This window comes from Salvelinus fontinalis, chromosome 2 (assembly GCF_029448725.1).
Source record: "Salvelinus fontinalis isolate EN_2023a chromosome 2, ASM2944872v1, whole genome shotgun sequence".
NCBI classification, from domain to species: Eukaryota; Metazoa; Chordata; class Actinopteri; order Salmoniformes; family Salmonidae; genus Salvelinus; species Salvelinus fontinalis.
Window position 1 is genome coordinate 8,479,272 of NC_074666.1, and position 19,188 is coordinate 8,498,459.

Consider the following 19,188-nt stretch of genomic DNA (forward strand, 5'->3'; position numbering starts at 1 on the left):
CGACCAGTTCACATGCACGACAGATATATGAAATAACATCGTAAATTGGGTCTTACTATTGCTGATCTTTCATCAGAATGTTGATCAAGGTGTCCTTAGTCCTGATGAGTCGTTCAATCCATTCATAATGGCAACTTTCCCTCTTCATTTAGCATAGGTACTGGTCGACTGGCACGGTTCTGTCCAAAGTAAAAAAAACTCACAGAACGGCAAAACTCCTGAAAAAATTCAAATAATCTGATTAAACTATATTGAAAAAACATACATTAAGATGATATGGTCACATGTATCAAACAAACTTCGAGACGGAGATAGTTTTCATCCGTAACAGCAGCAAAACAGTAGACAATCGCACCTCCAAAACGCGCGATTCAGAGAACCGGAAGTTGTCGGTCACGCCAAAGAAATAGGTCTTATTTCACGTCAGTACAAGATAAACAAAAAATTTCTCCTCTGACTTCCTCTTGACACCCAGAGGAAGACGAATGAAGTGTGTTTCGGGTCATAGGTGGCGTGACCATATATAGGCAGAGCGTTGAAGCGAGCATACACATCTTGCATTCTTCTTCTTGGTCAGGGAAAGTGCTGTCAAATGACTTCTGTTTCACTCAGAGACAAAATTGAAACGGTTTTAGAAACTATAGATTGTTTTCTATCCAATGGTATTAATTATTTGCATATAGTAAGAGCAATAATTGAATAAGAGGCAGTTTAATCTGTAGAGGAAATTATGCTAATGCGAAAACAGCACCCCCTGTATTCTCAAGAAGTTAAGGAGTGCAGTTTGGTGGGTCATGTTTCGGTCATGACTCGACCTTCGCCTCTCCCGAGCCTGTTGGGGAGTTGCAGCAATGGGACAAGATCATAATTAAAATTGGGAGAAAAAGGCTAAAAATGTATACAAATTAAAATACACTTTTTTTAAAAGAATTTAAATTACATTGGCTATGCATGCCCTGTTTGCAACAGCTTGAAACATTGTATCAACTATTGGGTCTGGCCTGAAGCTCCTTGGAACATTGTGTAAAATATTCTGGGCCCTCAGTTTCCACCTCCTGTGAGCTCAGAACACACAGCTGTAGGCTATTTGCGCAAGGGATAAGAGGTAATCGGGTAGGCCTATTTTATGACAATTCAACTGGATTTGAATATTTTTCCTTTTCATGCTGAGTGGTTATCAAAGGGATAGAGCTGGGAAGATTATTCAAATTAATTGAGGAATTATTGTAATTCTCAATGGATGTAGAAACACACTGTTTTCTTGCTGTTCGAGGTGAAGATAACAACGTTACTTTGAGAAGCTCCACAGCTCAAAAGTGGTGGTGCATTAAACCAATCAGAAATGCTATCAGATCCCCAAATGTGCACATTTTATATGCCTACATTTGCACGCAGGCCAGGTAGCCTATACTTCTCAAAATCACATTTTATTTGTCACATACACATGGTTAGCAGATGTTAATGCGGGTGTAGCGAAATGCTTGTGCTTCTAGTTCCGACCGTGCAGTAATATAATATATAAGTAATCTAACAATTTCACACAAGTGTAAAGGAATGATTAAGAATATGTACATATAAATATATGGATGAGCGATGGCCGAACGGCATAGGCAAGATGCAGTAGATGGTATAGAGTACAGTATATACATATGAGATGAGTATGTAAACATTATATAAAGTGGCATTGTTTAAAGTGACTAATGATACATTTATTACATCCAATTATTGAAGAGGCTAGAGATTGAGTCAGTATGTTGGCAGCAGCCACTCAATGTTAGTGATGGCTGTTTAACAGTCTGATGGCCTTGAGATAGAAAAACAGCTTCTGTCTCTGTCCCAGCCTTGATGCACCTGTACTGACCTCGCCTTCTGGATGATAGCGGGGTGAACAGGCAGTGGCTCGAGTGGTTGTTGTCCTCAATCTTTTTGGCCTTCCTGTGATATTGGGTGGTGTAGGTGTCCTGGAGGGCACCCGGTGATGCGTTGTGCAGACCTCACTACCCTCTGGAGAGCCTTATGGTTGTGGGCGGAGCAGTTGCCGTACCAGGCGGTGATACAGCCCGACAGGATGCTCTCGATTGTGCATCTGTAAAAGTTTGTGTTTTTGGTGACAAGCCAAATTTCTTCAGCCTCCTGAGGTTGAAGAGGCGCTGTTTCGCCTTCACCACGCTGTCTGTGTGGGTGGACCATTTCAGTTTGTCCGTGATGTGTACGCCGAGGAACTTTACTTACTACCCTCTCCACTACTGTCCTGCCGATGTGGATAGGGGAGTGCTCCCTCTGCTGTTTCCTGAAGTCCACGATCATCTCCTTTCTTTTGTTGATGTTGAGTGTGAGGTTATTTTCCTGACACCACACTCGGAGGGCCTTCACCTCCTCCCTGTAGGCCGTCTCGTCGTTGTTGGTAATCAAGCCTACCACTGTAGTGTCGTCTGCAAACCTGATGATTGAGTTGGTGTGCATGGCCAGGGAGTCATGGGTGAACAGGGAGTACAGGAGAGGGCTGAGAACGCACCCTTGTGGGGCCCCAGTGTTGAGGATCAGCGGGGTGGAGATGTTGTTTCCTACCCTCACCACCTGTGGGCGGCCCGTCAAAGTCCAGGACCTAGGGCGGGGTCAAAGTCCACACAGGGTGGGGTCGAGACCCAGGGTCTCAAGCTTAATGACAAGTTTGGAGGGTATTATGGTGTTGAAAGCTGAGCTGTAATCGATGAACAGCATTCTTACATGGGTATTCGTCTTGTCCAGATGGGTTAGGGCAGTGTGATTGCGATTGCGCTGTCTGTGGACATATTGGGGCGGTATGCAAATTGGAGTGGGTCTAGGGTGTCAGGTAGGGTCAGCTAGTCTCTCAAAGCACTTCATGATGAAGGAAGTGAGTGCTACAGGGCGGTAGTCATTTAGCTCAGTTACCTTAGCTTTCTTTGGAACAGGAACAATGGTGTCCCTCTAGAAGCATGTGGGAACAGTAGACTGGGATAGGGATTGATTGAATATGTCTGTAAACACACCAGCAAGCTGGTCTGCGCATGCTCTGAGGACGCGGCTAGGGATGCCGTCTGGGCCAGCAGCCTTGCGAGGGTTAACACGTTTAAATGTTTTACTCACGTTGGCTGCGGTGAAGGAGAACCTGCAGGTTTTGGTAGCGGGCTGTGTCAGTGGCACTGTATTGTCCTCAAAGCGAGCAAAGAAGTTGTTTAGTTTGTCTGGGAGCAAGACATCAGTGTCCATTACGGGGCTGGTTTCCTTTTTGTAGTCCGTGATTGTCTGTAGACCCTGCCACATATGTCTCGTGTCTGAGCCGTTGAATTGCGACTCTACTTTGTCTCTATACTGACGCTTAGCTTGTTTGATTGCCTTGCGGCGGGAATAGCTACGCTGTTTGTATTCGTTAATGTTCCCGGTCGCCTTGCCATGATTTAAAAGCAGTGGTTCGCGCTTTGTTTTCTGGTTGGAAGGATTTAATAGTCACCGTGGGTACCACGTCACAGATGCACTTGCTACTAGTCGCTCACCAAATCAGCGTATACATCAATGTTATTGTCCGATGCTATCCAGAACATATCCCAGTCCACGTGATCAAAGCAATCTTGAAGTGTGGAATCAGATTGGTCGGACCAGCGTTGAACAGACCTGAGCACGTGTGTTTCCTCTTTTAGTTTCTGTCTATAGGCTGGGAGCAACAAAATGGAGTTGTGGTCAGATTTGTTAGAGGGCGAGGGAGGGCTTTGTATGTGTCACGGAAATTAGAGTAGCAGTGATCCAGAGTTTTGCAAGCCCGGGTCGCGCAATTGATATGCTGATAAAATTTAGGGAGCCTTGTTTTCAGATTAGCTTTGTTAAAATCCCCAGCTACAATAAATGCAGCCTCAGGAAATGTGGTTTCCAGTTTACATAGAGTACAAGGCAGTTCTTTCAGGGTCGTCGAGGTGTCTGCTTGGGGGGGGATATACACGGCTGTGATTATAATCAAAGAGAATTCTCTTGGTAGATAATGCGGTCGGCATTTGATAGTAAGGAGTTCTTGGTCAGGAGAACAAATGGACTTGAGTTCCTGTATGTTATTATGATCACACCACGACTCGTTAATCATAAGGCATACACCCCCGCCCTTCTTCTTACCAGAGAGATGTTTGTTTCTGTCGGCGCGATGCGTGAAGAAACCAGGTGGCTATACCGACTAACGTATCCCGAGTGAGCCATGTTCCCTTGCTCGAATTTCGTCTACCTTGTTGTCAAGAGACTGGACATTGGCGAGTAGTATACTCGGGAGCGATGTGCCCGTCAGCGGAGCCTGACCAGAAGACCGCTCCGTCTGCCCCTTCTGCGGCGCCGTTGTTTTGGGTTGCTTAATCACATGCGTGTCCTTACTCAACATTGACAGGAGTGATCCAAACACCAGACAATTACTAAAACTCGTAAATGGAACGAGATAAATTGTTTCTCAGAAGTGTATCATGTTGTTTGCAGAGTGCACAACCTGTGTCCACTACGACAATGAGAACGTTAAAAGATTGGAATAATACATTGAATGCATTAACAGTCATTACTGTAACCAAACAAACATTGTTGATTTAGGAATTAACGGTAAATGTACTACTGGTGATATATGTAATGGGGAATTGATAGTCACTAACAATCAAATGCAAACAATTCACATAATGAATGTGCAAAATTGTCAGGAAAGGGCGCCTCCGCAATGGATTAGTTGACTGTGGTGGGTGCGAATAAGCCAGGTGTCTTGTGTGCCATTAAAAAAGATATATATGTTTGCTACTGCTCGACTAAAACAAATCTCGGTCGACCAATCAACCAGCTGAATAATTGGAGTCAGCCCTACTGGGAATACAGATATGCAGATATACAAAATAAAGGCGTGAATCAGAAAACCAGTCGGTGTCTAGTGTGACCGCTATTTGCCTCATGCAGCGCGAAACATCTTGCTTGCATAGAGTTGATCAGGCTGTTGATTGTGGCGTGTGGAATGTTGTCCAATTCCTTTTCAATGGCTGTGCGAAGTTGCAGGATATTGACGGGAACTGGAATACGTTGTTGCACACGTCGATCCAGAGCATCCCAAACATGCTCTGAGTGACAAGTCTAGTGAGTATGCAGCCATGGAAGAACTGGGACATTTTGAGCTTCCAGGAATTGTGTACAAATCCTTGCGACAAGGGGCTGTGCATTATAATGAAACATGAGGTGATGGCATCGGATGAATTGCACGACAAGGATCTGGTCACGGTATCTCTGTGCATTCAAATTGCCATCGATAAAATGCAATTCTGTTCATGGTCTGTAGTTTATGCCATAACCCCACCGCCTCCAAGGGGCACTCAGTTCACAACATTGACATCAGTGAACTGCTCGCCCATACGATGCCATACACGCGGTCTACCCAATACAGTTGAAACCAGGATTCATCCTTGAAGAGCCCATTTCTCCAGCGTGCCAGTGGCCAACGAAGGCCCGCTGTTACGACGTCAAACTGCAGTCCGGTCAAGACCCTGGTGAGGAAGACGAGCACGCAGATGAGCTTCCCTGAGAGTTATTTTTACAATTTGTGCAGAAATCCTTCTTGTGCAAACTGAGTTTTATCAGTTGTCCAGGTGGCTGGTCTCAGACAATCCCACAGGTGAAGAAGCCAGATGCGGAGGGTTTGGCGTGGTTACACGTGGTCTGCTGTTGTGAGGCCGGTTGGACGTACTACCAAATTCTCTAAAATGACATTAGAGGTGGCTTATGGTTGAGAAATAATTAATATTCAATAATCTGGCAACAGCTCTGTTGGACATTCCTGTAGTCAGCATGCCAATTGCGGGCTCCCTCAACTTGAGACATCTGTGGCATTGTGTTGTGTGACAAATCTGCACATTTGAGTGGTGTTTTACTGTCCCCAGTACAAGGTGCACCTGTGAATTTATCGTGCTTTTTAATAATCTTCTTGATATTCCACACTTGTCAAGTGGATGGATTATTTTGGCAAGGAGAAATGCTCAATAACAGGGATGTGAACAAAATTGTGCCCATTTTTTTTTTAAATGAAACTTTTCTGGGATCTTTTATTTCAGCTCATGAAACATGGGACCAACACTTTACATGTTGCATTTATATTTTTGTTCGGTGTATATTAACATGCTGTAAAAAAACAAACAACAAATGTATTGATAATGTGACTGATCTTAGAGCTGTGTTCTGTTTGATCCAGTGCTGATGAGCTGCTGCTGACTGAGATGGTGTTCAACGGTCTGTTCAACGATCTGACTGCAGAACAGGTTACTGCTCTGCTCAGTGTCTTCGTCTTCCAGGAGAATGTAAGACACACACACACACTGGGAACACAATCCCGATGCACACCATTTCCTACGCAATCAGATAAAACACTTTTGGCCAGATAAACAACATCCTCCTTTCCCCATGCCTTCAAACCACCTCTTACCTACCTACCTATCTACCTACCTACCTACCTACCTACCTACCTACCTATCTACCTACCTACCTACCTACCTACCTACCTACCTACCTAGAGAAAGGTAAAGAAGATTTTGTTCGGGCGCCAGGCAGGTATTAACCCTGCCGAAAGGAAAATAGTAGAACAGCGAGAGTACCACTACCAGACCCACACACATCAACAGAAGAGACTGCCTAGAGTGTAGCCTGTTGACCAGATAGCCAGCGGAGAGAAAAAAGAATACACACCCTATAGATCCCACATCACATCAGTCCTTCCACAATTCTTGGTAACCCCACCAAACATACCTCATATAACAATAATGGCAGAGCAAATAAACAGCAACTTCATACAATAATGAATGAACCCAGTCATCACACAGAGGAGTTGCAATAGTTTGTATTTTCTTCTTGGGAAGGAGTGCAGAGGGTATGAATATGTGGTGTTCATATACACACTAGTCCAGCTCCAATCAAACTTCAATGTACTTAGGAAATAGAGTCGGTTTCAGTGTAAAGCACAGGAACATAGCGTGAAGAGAAAGAGAACAAGAGAGGGCTTAGCTGTGGTCTTGAGGTTGCAGGTATACGGTCTGTCTGTCCGATGGTATGTTGGGTTGTAGTTGAACGCTTCGCAACAAATGTTGCTACTAATCCATTTGATCCAGAACCATCGCGGTCCCAAATGAGAACAACCACGTCGTCGAGCGATCACACCGAGGATTGATTCAAAAAACTGTACAACCACATACAGTGAAGACAAACAAAAAAACCTCTGCAGCATAGCACACACAAACCAAACTGTCGCGCCAACAATAGCTCCTCTCCAATAGAGCTTAACGAGCTCTTTTATCTCCTCCTTCCTACTGCTCATGTGCTCTTAAAGTGGCAGCGCACTTAAGTGCAGCATTTCGCCACAATACATACATACATACATACATACATACAACAAAAGCACACTAACCTATTACCTTACAGTAGCCAAGTGACCTTATCTCTTGAATTTACGATTAGATCTCCAATACATCCTCTTGGGCCTGTGTCAATTGTTTGAAAACATTTTGTCTTATCTAGCTCAATTTCAGACCTCCCCAATAACAAATTCCACTCACTCCAGGCAGCGGGCGGTCAATCTGTTAAAAGCAGACCTTAGTAGGTCTCTGGCACGTTTCCCCCCACTCTGTAAGCAGGGAGATGCAGAGCCAGAGCGACTCCACTTCTGGCCCCATTATGGCAGCCTTCAGTTAGGGGCTGTTCCACCCTGGTGCTGGGGTGTGACATGCGTGGCGTAAGGGTCTAGCTTATCTCTATATGTTTGTGTATCATAGTGTAACGACAGTACATGTGTTGTCTTGAGGAAAGGTCTAGTGGCGTGTGTGTAACACTACATTAAGGGTCCAGTTCCATGTGTTTGTGTATTATCATATCTGTCTAATCAAATTGTATTAGTCACATGCGCCAAATACAGCAGGTGTAGACCTTACAGTGAAATGCTTACTTACGAGCCCCTAACCGACAATGCAGTTAATAACTTCTTATGGCTGCAAGGGGCAGCACTGAGTAACCTGGAAAGAGGTGGCCATTTCAAACGGCCTCCTACTCAATTCTTGCTCGTACAATATGCATATTATCATTCCTATTGGATAGAAAACACTCTCTAGTTTCTTAAACCGTTTGAATTATTTCTCTAAGTGAACCAGAACTCTTTCTGCAGCCCAGTTCCTATCCGGAAGTGAGATTTCCAAATGTGAGGTCTCTTTTCAAGAGCTTGTCTATAAAAGGGCATGTCACTTGGGACCATAGAAACACGTCATACGCCTTCCCCTGGGTGTCATGCGGAAGTGAGAGCAGAAAGGACTTGAATATCTCGTTCAGGGATTGAATACAGCCTCTTGGAGTGAGAGGTCCGCCATTATTATTTTTTTTGGAAGAGCGAAGTTGGACCTGTAATTGCCTCCTGGAAAACCGTCGTTATAGGTGAATATAATCTCCGGCTTCGATTTTACTTGATACATGTCACAATATCATCCTAAAGTATGTTTTTTCAATATAGTTTAATTATATTATTGAAATTTATTCGGGACTTTAGACGTGATGCGTTGGAAGAATTTTTTCAAGAAGGAGAGGTTAGTGCCGCACGGCCAGTGTGCTTGCTAATTCAAGAGGGAAATAGTTTGTTCTGGATCCAAACAAAGATGGTACTGGACAATGGACCCCTTTACAACATTCTGATGGAAGATCAACAAAGATAAGGACCCAATTTGGGATGCTATTTAATATATCTGTCGAGCTGTGCTATCGCTACCGATTACTTGGAATCAATGCTGTTGTGTGTTAGCCATTGCAGTAAGCTAATATAACGATATATTGTGTTTTCGCTGTAAAACACTTAAAAAATCGGAAATATTGGCTCTATTCACAAGATCTTTGTCTTTCATTTTGCTATACACCATATATTTTTCTGAAATGTTTTATGATGAGTAATTAGGTAGTTGACGTTGGTGTCTGTATTTACTCTGGCTACTCCTGTGCGATTTCTGACTGTAGCTATGATGGTAGCATCAATGTAAAACTGATTTATAGCTCAAATATGCACATTTTTCGAACAAAACATAGATTTATTGTGTAACATGTTATAGGACTGTCATCTGAGGAAGTTGTTTCTAGGTTTGTTTGGTTGGATCTTGGTTAGTTAGGTTGGCTTTGTGCATGCTACCTGTGCTGTGAAAAATGTCTGTCCTCTTTTGTATTTGGTGGTGAACTAACATAAATATACGTGGTGTTTTTGCTGTAAAACATTTTAAAAATCGGACACGTTGGCTGGATTAACAAGATGTTTATCTTTCAAATGCTGTATTGGACTTGTTAATGTGTGAAAGTTAAATATAAAAAAAAAATAGATTTTGAATTTCGCGCCCTACAATTGAGCTGGATGTTGTCATAAGTGTACCGATGTCGGGACAGCCCGCCTAACAGGTTAAAAAATATATATTTTTAAATACGGATAAGAATAGAAAATAAAAGTAACAAGTAATTAAAGAGTAGCAGTAAAATAACAATAGCGAGACTAAATACAAGGGGGTACCGATACAGAGTCAATGTGCGGGGGCACCAGTTATTTGAGGTAGTATGTACATGTAGGTAGAGTTATTAAAGTGACTATGCATAGATGACAACAGAGAGTAGCAGCGGTGTAAAAGAGGGGGGCAATGCATATAGTCTGGGTAGCATTTTAATTAGATGGTCAGGAGTCTATTGGCTTGAGGGTAGAAGCTGTTTAGAAGCCTCTTGGACCTAGACTTGGCACTCCGGTACTGCTTGTTGTGCGGTAGCAGAGAGAACAGTCTATGACTGGGGTGACTGGAGTCTATGACAATTTTTAGGGCCTTCCTCTGACACCGCCTGGTATAGAGGTCCTGGATGGCAGGGAGCTTGGCCCCAGTGATGTATGGCACCCCTCATGTCTTCACGACTATCTTGGTGTGTTTGGTCCATTCTAGTTTGTTGATGTGGACACCAAGAAACTTGAAGCTCTCAACCAGCTCCACTACAGCCCCGTCGATGAGAATGGGGGTGTGCTCTGTCCTCTTTTTCCTGTTGTCATCATCTCCTTTGTCTTGATCACGTTGAGGGAGAGGTTTTTGTCCTGGCACCACACGGCCAGGTCTCTGACCACCTCCCTATAGGCTGTCTTGTCGTTGTCAGTGATCAGGCCTATCACTGTTGTGTCATCGGCAAACTTGATGATGGTGTTGGAGTCGTGCCTGGCCGTGCAGTCATGAGTACAGGAGGGGACTGAGCACGCACCCCTGAGGGGCCTCTGTGTTGAGGATTAGCGTGGCAGATGTGTTGTTACCTACACTTACCATCTGATGGCGGGCCGTCAGGCAGTCCACGATCCAGTTGCAGAGAGAGGTGTTTAGTCCCAGGGTCCTTAGCTTATTGATGAGCTTTGAGGGTACTACGGTGTTGAACGCTGAGCTGTAGTCAATGAATAGCATTCTCACATAGGTGTTACTTTTGTCCAGGTGGGAAATGGCAGTGCGGAGTGCAATAGAGATGGCATCGTCTGTGGATCTGTTGGGGAGGTATGCAAATTGGAGTGGGTCTAGGGTTTCTGGAATAATGGTGTTGATGTGAGCCATTACCTGCCTTTCAAAGCCCTTCATGGCTACAGACGTGAGTGCTATGGGTCGTCATTTAGGCAGGTTACCTTAGTGTTCTTGGGCACAGGCACTATGGTGGCTTGCTAAAAACAACTTGGTATTACAGACTCGGACAGGGAGAGGTTGAAAATGTCAGTGAAGACACTTGCCAGTTGGTCAGCGCATGCTCGCAGTACACGTCCTGGTAATCCGTCTGGCCCTGCGGCCTTGTGAATGTTGACCTGTTTAAAGGTCTTACATCGGCTGCGGAGAACGTGATCACACAGTCTTCCGGCAACAGCTGGTGCTCTCATGCATGTTTCAGTGTTATTTGCCTTGTAACGAGCATAGATGTAGTTTAGCTCGTCCGGTAGGCTCGTGTCACTGGGCAGCTCTCGGCTGTGCTTCCCTTAGTAGTCTGTAATGGTTTGCAAGCCCTGCCACATCCGACGAGCGTCAGAGCCGGTGTAGTACAAGTCTACATTGCAATTTAGTCGTCTATAGTGTTCTATATGTCATATCTACTGCCTGCAAGTCTCTGTCTCTCGTCCCTCTTGTCTGTCAGCAAATAGTCTCTGTGACATTCACATGCCACTGTCGTTCAGTGTCTGGGCGCCCCGCTGGCGTCCATTGTCCTTTCATTAGTCAGGCTAACAAAGGACATCCCAATTTGAAGCTAAGGACAAAATATTGTGACCTTTTATAGTTTGAGATCTGTTAACCTCTCTAGGGTATGTGGGACGGTAGCGTCTCACCTCGTCAACAGCCAGTGAAAACTGCAGGGCATCAAATTCAAAACAACAGAAATCCCATAATTAAAATTCCTCAAACATACATGTATTTTACACCATTTTAAAGATACACTTGTTGAAAATCCAGCCACAGTGTCCGATTTCAATTTACTACAGAAATACTCATAATAAACATTGCTAAAAGATCAACTGTTATTCATGGAATTTTAGATCCACTTCTCCTTAATGCAACCGCGGTGTCAGATTTCAAAACAACTTTACGGAAAAAGCAAATCATGCTATAATCTGAGTATGGCGCTCAGACGACAAATCAACCCAAAGAGATATCCGCCATTTTGGAGTCAACATAAGTCAGAAATAGCATTATAAATATTCACTTACCTTTGATCTTCATCAGAATGCACTCCCAGAAATCCCAGGAATCCCAGTTCCACAATAAATGTTTGTTTTGTTTGATAATGTCCATTTATGTCCAAATTCCTCGTTGTTTGCGCGTTCAGTACACAATCTAAACTCACGACGCGCGTGCAAGTCCAGCGGAAAGTACGGACGAAAAGTCCAAAAAGTTCCGTTACAGTCCGTAGAAACATGTCAAACGATGTATAGAATCAATCTTTAGGATGTTAACATAAATCTTCAATAATGTTCCAACCGGAGAATTCCTTTGTCTTCAGAAATGCGATGGAACGCAGCTAACTCTCACATGAACGCGCATGGTCAGCACGTGGCACTCGGGGAGACACCTTACTCAATCTCCTCTCATTCGCCCCCACTTCACATTAGAAGCATCAAACAAGGTTCTATAGACTGTTGACATCTAGTGGAAGCCTTAGGAAGTGCAACATGGTGCCATTTCCACTATCTTGGATAAGCAAAGAGTTGAAAACATACAAACCTCAGATTTCCCATTTCCTGGTTGGAATTTTTCTCGGGTTTTTGCCTGCCATGAGTTCTGTTATACTCAGACATCATTCAAACAGTTTTAGAAACTTCTGAGTGTTTTTATCCAAATCTACTAATAATATGCATATCCTAGGATCTGGGCCTGAGTAGCAGGCAGTTTACTCTGGGCACGCTTTTCGTCCGGACGTGAAAATACTGCCCCCTATCCCAAAGAAGTTAAGGTCATCCGTATTCTTTAGAGAAGAAACATTTAGCCGTCACAGTAGAACAAGATGCTCTGCAGTCTGAGGGCTTCGTCCCATTACTGAAGTGGGTCACTCGGCATGTTTCTTAAATCAATAACCGACAGACAGCAGTAATGTTTTATTGACACTTAGGAGTACTGGAGTAGAGACCGATCAATTATCCTGCTACCGAGTGCCCCGGACCACAACATCGGCTGACATTTTCTGTTGTTTTTCCAACTATTCTAAATGTTGAATTGGCTAAAACAGCCTCTGCTCTTCGACACACAGCAGGTGGTCGCGGTATCCAAAGTTTTAGACTAACGTCATGTTTGTGTTCTCTTCCTTCCCTCAGGCGAATGAGATGCCCAAACTGACAGAGCAGCTGGCTGGACCACTGAGACAGATGCAGGTAAACATTCCACTTGACGCTGCGGAATAGGAGCTGTCCAGGGGGTTAGCCTAGGTTACAGAGCAGGATCAGTGTGTGTCCCTGGTCAAAAGTAGTGTATTTGGGGCACAGCCAATGAGTTTAGCAGCTGGCTTTTCTAAATATTATGAAATAACTTTAGGTTGCCTAGTGGTGCCAGTAACCGAGAGGTTGCTAGATCGAATCCCCGAGCTGACGAGGTCAAAATCTGTCGTTCTGCCCCTGAACAAGGCAGTTAACCCACTGTTCCTAGGCTGTCATTGTAAATAAGAATTTGTTCTTAACTGACTTGCCTAGTTAAATAAATAAAATAAGAACTTCAAATATAGCATTGCAATGGGCATGGTAGCAAACTGGATACTTGGTGATGCTGCTTTGTGATACACCCCTCAGACCTGGTTTAGTCTGCTTTTCAGGTGTGTGGTTTGTTATACTTAGTTCATGTTAAACCAAAGCATTGATGTTTAACCAGACTGCAATCTCTGTGAGACTTGGCAGCCAACCAGTTTACCTATTCTATTGACTTACTGCTGTTTCTGTCTGCTGAGACTTGGCACATTCTGCAAAGCTGGCTAGGTCTACAATCTAGATGTTTGATGAAAGATTTTGCCTTCATGTGAATGGCTGCTTGAGATGAACAGGAAACTACAAATAAAGCTGAAGTTAATGATACATTTCCTGTCCATTTCATTTTCTATTTACAAGAATTCAGCACCCAAACAACTTCGATAATTATTCTGAGCTCGAGCATGTTATTTATTATCCAATGTCTGTTTTCTTGAACTGTCTGTTGTGGTTTTGTCAGGAGTGTGCCAAGCGCATTGCCAAGGTGTCTGCAGAGGCTAAACTGGAGGTGGATGAGGAGACCTACCTGGACAAGTTCAGGCCTCACCTGATGGATGTGGTCTACACCTGGGCTAACGGATCCACCTTCGCTCAGATCTGCAAGATGACCGACGTCTTCGAAGGTAACTACCCCACCAACACCTGTCGCCCTAATACCTGTACAGAACTATAAAATAGATAGCTCTTTCCAAATGTTCTTATGCAGGACGTCAGACATCTTTGAAGGTGAATTATACATGCATTTTAGTCATTTAGCAGGTGATCTTATCAAACTTAGTCAGCGCAAGGTAACTTGCTTAACGCCTGCCCCAATGTCAATGAAATGGATGTCTGAGCGCTTTCAATTGTTGTGCTTGTGTGGGTTCTTTCTGTTTTCATGTGGGGTCTTTCTGTTTCCAATGTCTACAACTAGCAGTTAATAAAACTATTTGGTTTTAGCATCTTTCATTTTGTAGGTCATTGAAGGTGAAACACATGGTTTTCTCTGCATTCTGACTTGGCTTTGGTCCATTATATATTGTCAGGAATGGTTTTTGTCTGAAAGAGGCACATTGTTGGGGGCTTGGAGTGGGAGAGACTCTTCAAAGGAGGACCGATTTTAAGCCAGCTCTGGGTGAACTTCAATGGGCTGAAATGTATAGCTTCAAAATGTTTAGAACTATCATGTGGGTGCAATGGATTGTCCTTACATCAAGAGTGGCACTGTCTATGAATTTGAGAGGGGTTAGGCCTGCATTTCCCGAGCCCCATCCCGATCCCCCATCTGTATTCCAAAATAAAGGATGGCACTGCCGTTTCGCTGAAAAACGAATCCCAGATTGTAGCTTTAAAGGGATACCCATTTGTATGTCTCTATGTGCAGTTTGAAGGTAGTTGCGAATTAGCGTTAGTGTAATGTCTGGAAGTCTTTGGTAACTTCTAGCATGCTAGTAGATACCACAGACTTCCAGTCATTGCGCTAACACTGGTTAGTATTGGCTCGTAAAACTACCTTTAACTTCCTTCATACTGGACGCAGAGAGACAAAATGGTATCCATGAGTTCATTGGGGTCTGGGGAAGTAGATCGAGAGCTTTATTGCCAAAATCCCGAAGTATCCCTTTAAGGCACCATGAGAGTAGAGGATTTAAAATGAGAAATGGCTGTAACCGATCCCCCCCTAATGCATATCCTCATGTTCTCTCCCAAAAGTCACTGTGAGAACGCTCCGGACATCACCCTGACATGAGCAGTAAAATATGTAGCTCCCTTTTTAATTACCATGAGCGAGATCCATGTTAATTTATTAAATCTTTCTGAGATTTTGTCTCTGGCTTCCATGCTAAGCTTGACTGGAAACTGTGGTTGTATTTTACTAAGGGGGAATGGGGAGTTGAAGTGAGTAAGAGGGAGTATTGCTCTTCTCTCTCGGTGAGTGAGGGTGTGGTCACTGACCGGGGGATCCTTGGTGTGGTTGGTGCTCATGGTACCGCGGAGTGGTTCAGTTAACCCCTTAATGATTACCTGCAACTCTCTCCTTGAGCCCTGGTGGCTCCAGTGTTAATTTGACTTGGTAGCCAGGTATTGCTCTGGTCAAACTGACCTGTGTCTCTCTGTGCTTTGTGCTGAACTGGCTGAAGGGAGTGTTTGCAAACTGAGCCTAGTCTGTCTGCTCTGTCCATAGGGAGTATAATCTGTAACACTCAGCCCTGTGTCTGTGTTCTCTCTCCCTTTTCCGTCGGTCTTTAGTATAACATCCCCCCCCCTGTTCCGTCAGTGTTTAGTATAACACCCCCTGTTCTGTCGGTCTTTAGTAGAGGTCGACCGATTAATCAGCGCTGTTTTCAAGTTCTCATAACAATCGGAAATCGGTATTTTTGGACACATATTTAGCATTTTTTTTTTTTTTACACCTTTATTTAACTAGGCAAGTCAGTTAAGAACACGTTCTTATTTCAATGACGGCCTAGGAACGGTGGGTTAACTGCCTTGTTCAGGGGCAGAACGACATATTTTTACCTTGTCAGCTCTGGGATTCAATCTTGCAACCTTACAGTTAACTAGTCCAACGCTCTAACCACCTGCCTCTCATTGCACTCCACAAGGAGTGTCAAGGTAAGTTGCTAGCTAGCATTAAACTTATCTTATAAAAAAACAATCAATCAATCATAATCACTAGTTAACTACACATGGTTGATGATATTACTAGTTTATCTAGCGTGTCCAGCGTTACATATAATCGATGCGGTGCGCATTTGCGAAAAAGGACTGTCGTTGCTCCAACGTGTACCTAACCATAAACATCAATGCCTTTCTTAAAATCAATACTCAAGTATATATTTTTTAAACCTGCATATTTAGTTAATATTGCCTGCTAACATTAATTTCTTTGTCACTTCTCTTGCAACAGAGTCAGGGTATATGCAGCAGTTTGAGCCGCCTGGCTCGTTGCGAACTGTGTGAAGACTATTTCTTCCTAACAAAGGCGCATTTGCGAAAAAAGCACAATCGTTGCACGACTGTACCTAACTATAAACATCAATGCCTTTCTTAAAATCAATACACAGAAGTATATATTTTTTAACCTGCATATTTAGCTAAAAGAAATCCAGGCAATATTAACCAGGTGAAATTGTGTCACTTCTCTTGCGTTCATTGCATGCAGAGTCAGGGTATATGCAACAGTTTGGGCCGCCTGGCTCGTTGCGAACTAATTTGCCAGAATTGTACGTAATTATGACATAACATTGAAGGTTGTGCAATGTAACTGGAATATTTAGACTTATGGATGCCACCCGTTAGATAAAATACGGAACGGTTCTGTATTTCACTGAAAGAATAAATGTTTTGTTTTCGAGATGATAGTTTCCGGATTCGACCATATTAATGACCTAAGGCTCGCATTTCTGTGTGTTATGTTAATGATTTGATAGAGCAGTCTGACTGGGCGATGGTAGGTACCAGCATGCTAGTAAGCATTCATTCAAACAGCAATTTTGTGCGTTTTGCCAGCAGCTCTTCGCAATGCTTCAAGCATTGTGCTGTTTATGGCTTCAAGCCTATCAACTCCCGAGATTAGGCTGGTGTAACCGATGTGAAATGGCTAGCTAGTTAGCGGGGTGCGTGCTAATAGCGTTTCAAACGTCACACGCACTGAGACTTGGAGTAGTAGTTCCCCTAGCTCTGCATGGGTAACGCTGCTTCGAGGGTGGTTGTTGTCGATGTGTTCCTGGTTCGAGCCCAGGTAGGAGTGAGGAGAGGGACGGAAGCTAAACTGTTACACTGGCAATAGAGAGAAATAGTCCTATAATTCCTAAAACCTAAAACTTCTTATCTGGGAATATTGCAGACTCATGTTAAAAGGAACCACCAGCTTTCATATGTTCTCATGTTCTGAGCAAGGAACTTAAACGTTAGCTTTCTTACATGGCACATATTGCGCTTTTACTTTCTTCTCCAACACTTTGTTTTTGCATTATTTAAACCAAATTGAACTAGTTTCGTTATTTATTGGAGGCATTATATTAAGTTAAAATAAGTGTTCATTCAGTATTGTTGTAATTGTCATTATTAAAAATACATTTTAAAAAAATTGGCAGACTAATCGGTATCGGCTTTTTTGGTCCTCCAATAATCGGTATTGGTGTTGAAAAATCATAATCGGTCGACCTCTAGCCTTTAGTATAACCCTCCCGTTCTGTCGGTCTTTAGTATAACCCCCCCGTTCTGTCGGTCTTTAGTATAACCCCCCCGTTCTGTCGGTCTTTAGTATAACACCCCCGTTCTGTCGGTCTTTAGTATAACCCCCCTGTTCTGTCGGTCTTTAGTATAACACCCCCGTTCTGTCGGTCTTTAGTATAACACCCCCGTTCTGTCGGTCTTTAGTATAACCCCCCTGTTCTGTCGGTCTTTAGTATAACACCCCCGTTCTGTCGGTCTTTAGTATAACCCCCCTGTTCTGTCGGTCTTTAGTATAACCCCCCCCGTTCTGTCGGTCTTTAGTATAACACTCCCGTTCTGTCGGTCTTTAGTATAACCCCCCCGTTCTGTCGGTCTTTAGTATAACACCCCTGTTCTGTCGGTCTTTAGTATAACACCCCCGTTCTGTCGGTCTTTAGTATAACCCCCCTGTTCTGTCGGTCTTTAGTATAACACACCCGTTCTGTCGGTCTTTAGTATAACCCCCCCGTTCTGTCGGTCTTTAGTATAACACCCCCGTTCTGTCGGTCTTTAGTATAATAACCCCGTTCTGTCGGTCTTTAGTATAACCCCCCTGTTCTGTCGGTCTTTAGTATAACCCCCCCCGTTCTGTCGGTCTTTAGTATAACACTCCCGTTCTGTCGGTCTTTAGTATAACACCCCCGTTTTGTCGGTCTTTAGTATAACCCCCCCGTTCTGTCGGTCTTTAGTATAACCCCCCCGTTCTGTCGGTCTTTAGTATAACCCCCCCGTTCTGTCGGTCTTTAGTATAACCCCCCCGTTCTGTCGGTCTTTAGTATAACCCCCCCGTTCTGTCGGTCTTTAGTATAACCCCCCCGTTCTGTCGGTCTTTAGTATAACACCCCCGTTCTGTCGGTCTTTAGTATAACCCCCCCGTTCTGTCGGTCTTTAGTATAACCCCCCCGTTCTGTCGGTCTTTAGTATAACCCCCCCGTTCTGTCGGTCTTTAGTATAACACCCCCGTTCTGTCGGTCTTTAGTATAACCCCCCGTTCTGTCGGCCTTTAGTATAACCCCCCCGTTCTGTCGGTCTTTAGTATAACCCCCCCGTTCTGTCGGTCTTTAGTATAACCCCCCCGTTCTGTCGGTCTTTAGTATAACCCCCCCGTTCTGTCGGTCTTTAGTATAACCCCCCCGTTCTGTCGGTCTTTAGTATAACCCCCCCGTTCTGTCGGTCTTTAGTATAACACCCCTGTTCTGTCGGCCTTTAGTATAACCCCTGTTCTGTCGGTCTAAAGGGAGTATCATTCTGTCGCCCTGTGCTGAGTTGTCTGTTTGCATATTGATCCCTGTCTGTAGGTAGTATCATCCGCTGTATGCGTCGCCTGGAAGAGCTGCTGCGTCAAATGTGTCAGGCAGCCAAGGCCATCGGCAACACCGAGCTGGAGAAAAAGTTTGCAGATGGTAAGATTTGTTATGCTCACTGGCTGACTCAATCCTCACATAGCTCAGAGTATTCAACTATAGTCTAAACTAGTAGATCAAGTTTGCAGAAGGTAAGTTTGATCTGCTTACTTCCCTCTTGTAGCCTGCTTCCCAGACCCAGAATAAGCCTACTGGACTAAGAAGCATTCTCGACTGAGAATCTTTTTAAATGTCTTTTTAGATATATTTGGCAAACTGGCCATAAAACTTCCTCTGCAGTCTGCGGAGGTAACCCTCGGGCCCTCTGCAGTCTGCGGAGGTAACCCTCGGGCCCTCTGCAGTCTGCGGAGGTAACCCTCGGGCCCTCTGCAGTCT

At 44.0% G+C, this 19,188-nt stretch overlaps 1 protein-coding gene across 2 annotated transcripts in view; it reads left to right on the top strand.

The window, feature by feature from the left end:
- The window catches only part of LOC129811279 (exosome RNA helicase MTR4), a 68,591-nt gene that overhangs the window by 48,806 nt on the left and 597 nt on the right, over positions 1-19,188 (top strand). For both annotated transcript variants that reach the window (XM_055862459.1, XM_055862467.1), the window contains exons 22-25: positions 6,209-6,314; positions 12,830-12,886; positions 13,710-13,872; positions 18,748-18,852. In XM_055862459.1, coding sequence (XP_055718434.1) covers positions 6,209-6,314; positions 12,830-12,886; positions 13,710-13,872; positions 18,748-18,852 — 431 coding nt within the window. The remainder of the gene's footprint in view (positions 1-6,208; positions 6,315-12,829; positions 12,887-13,709; positions 13,873-18,747; positions 18,853-19,188) is intronic.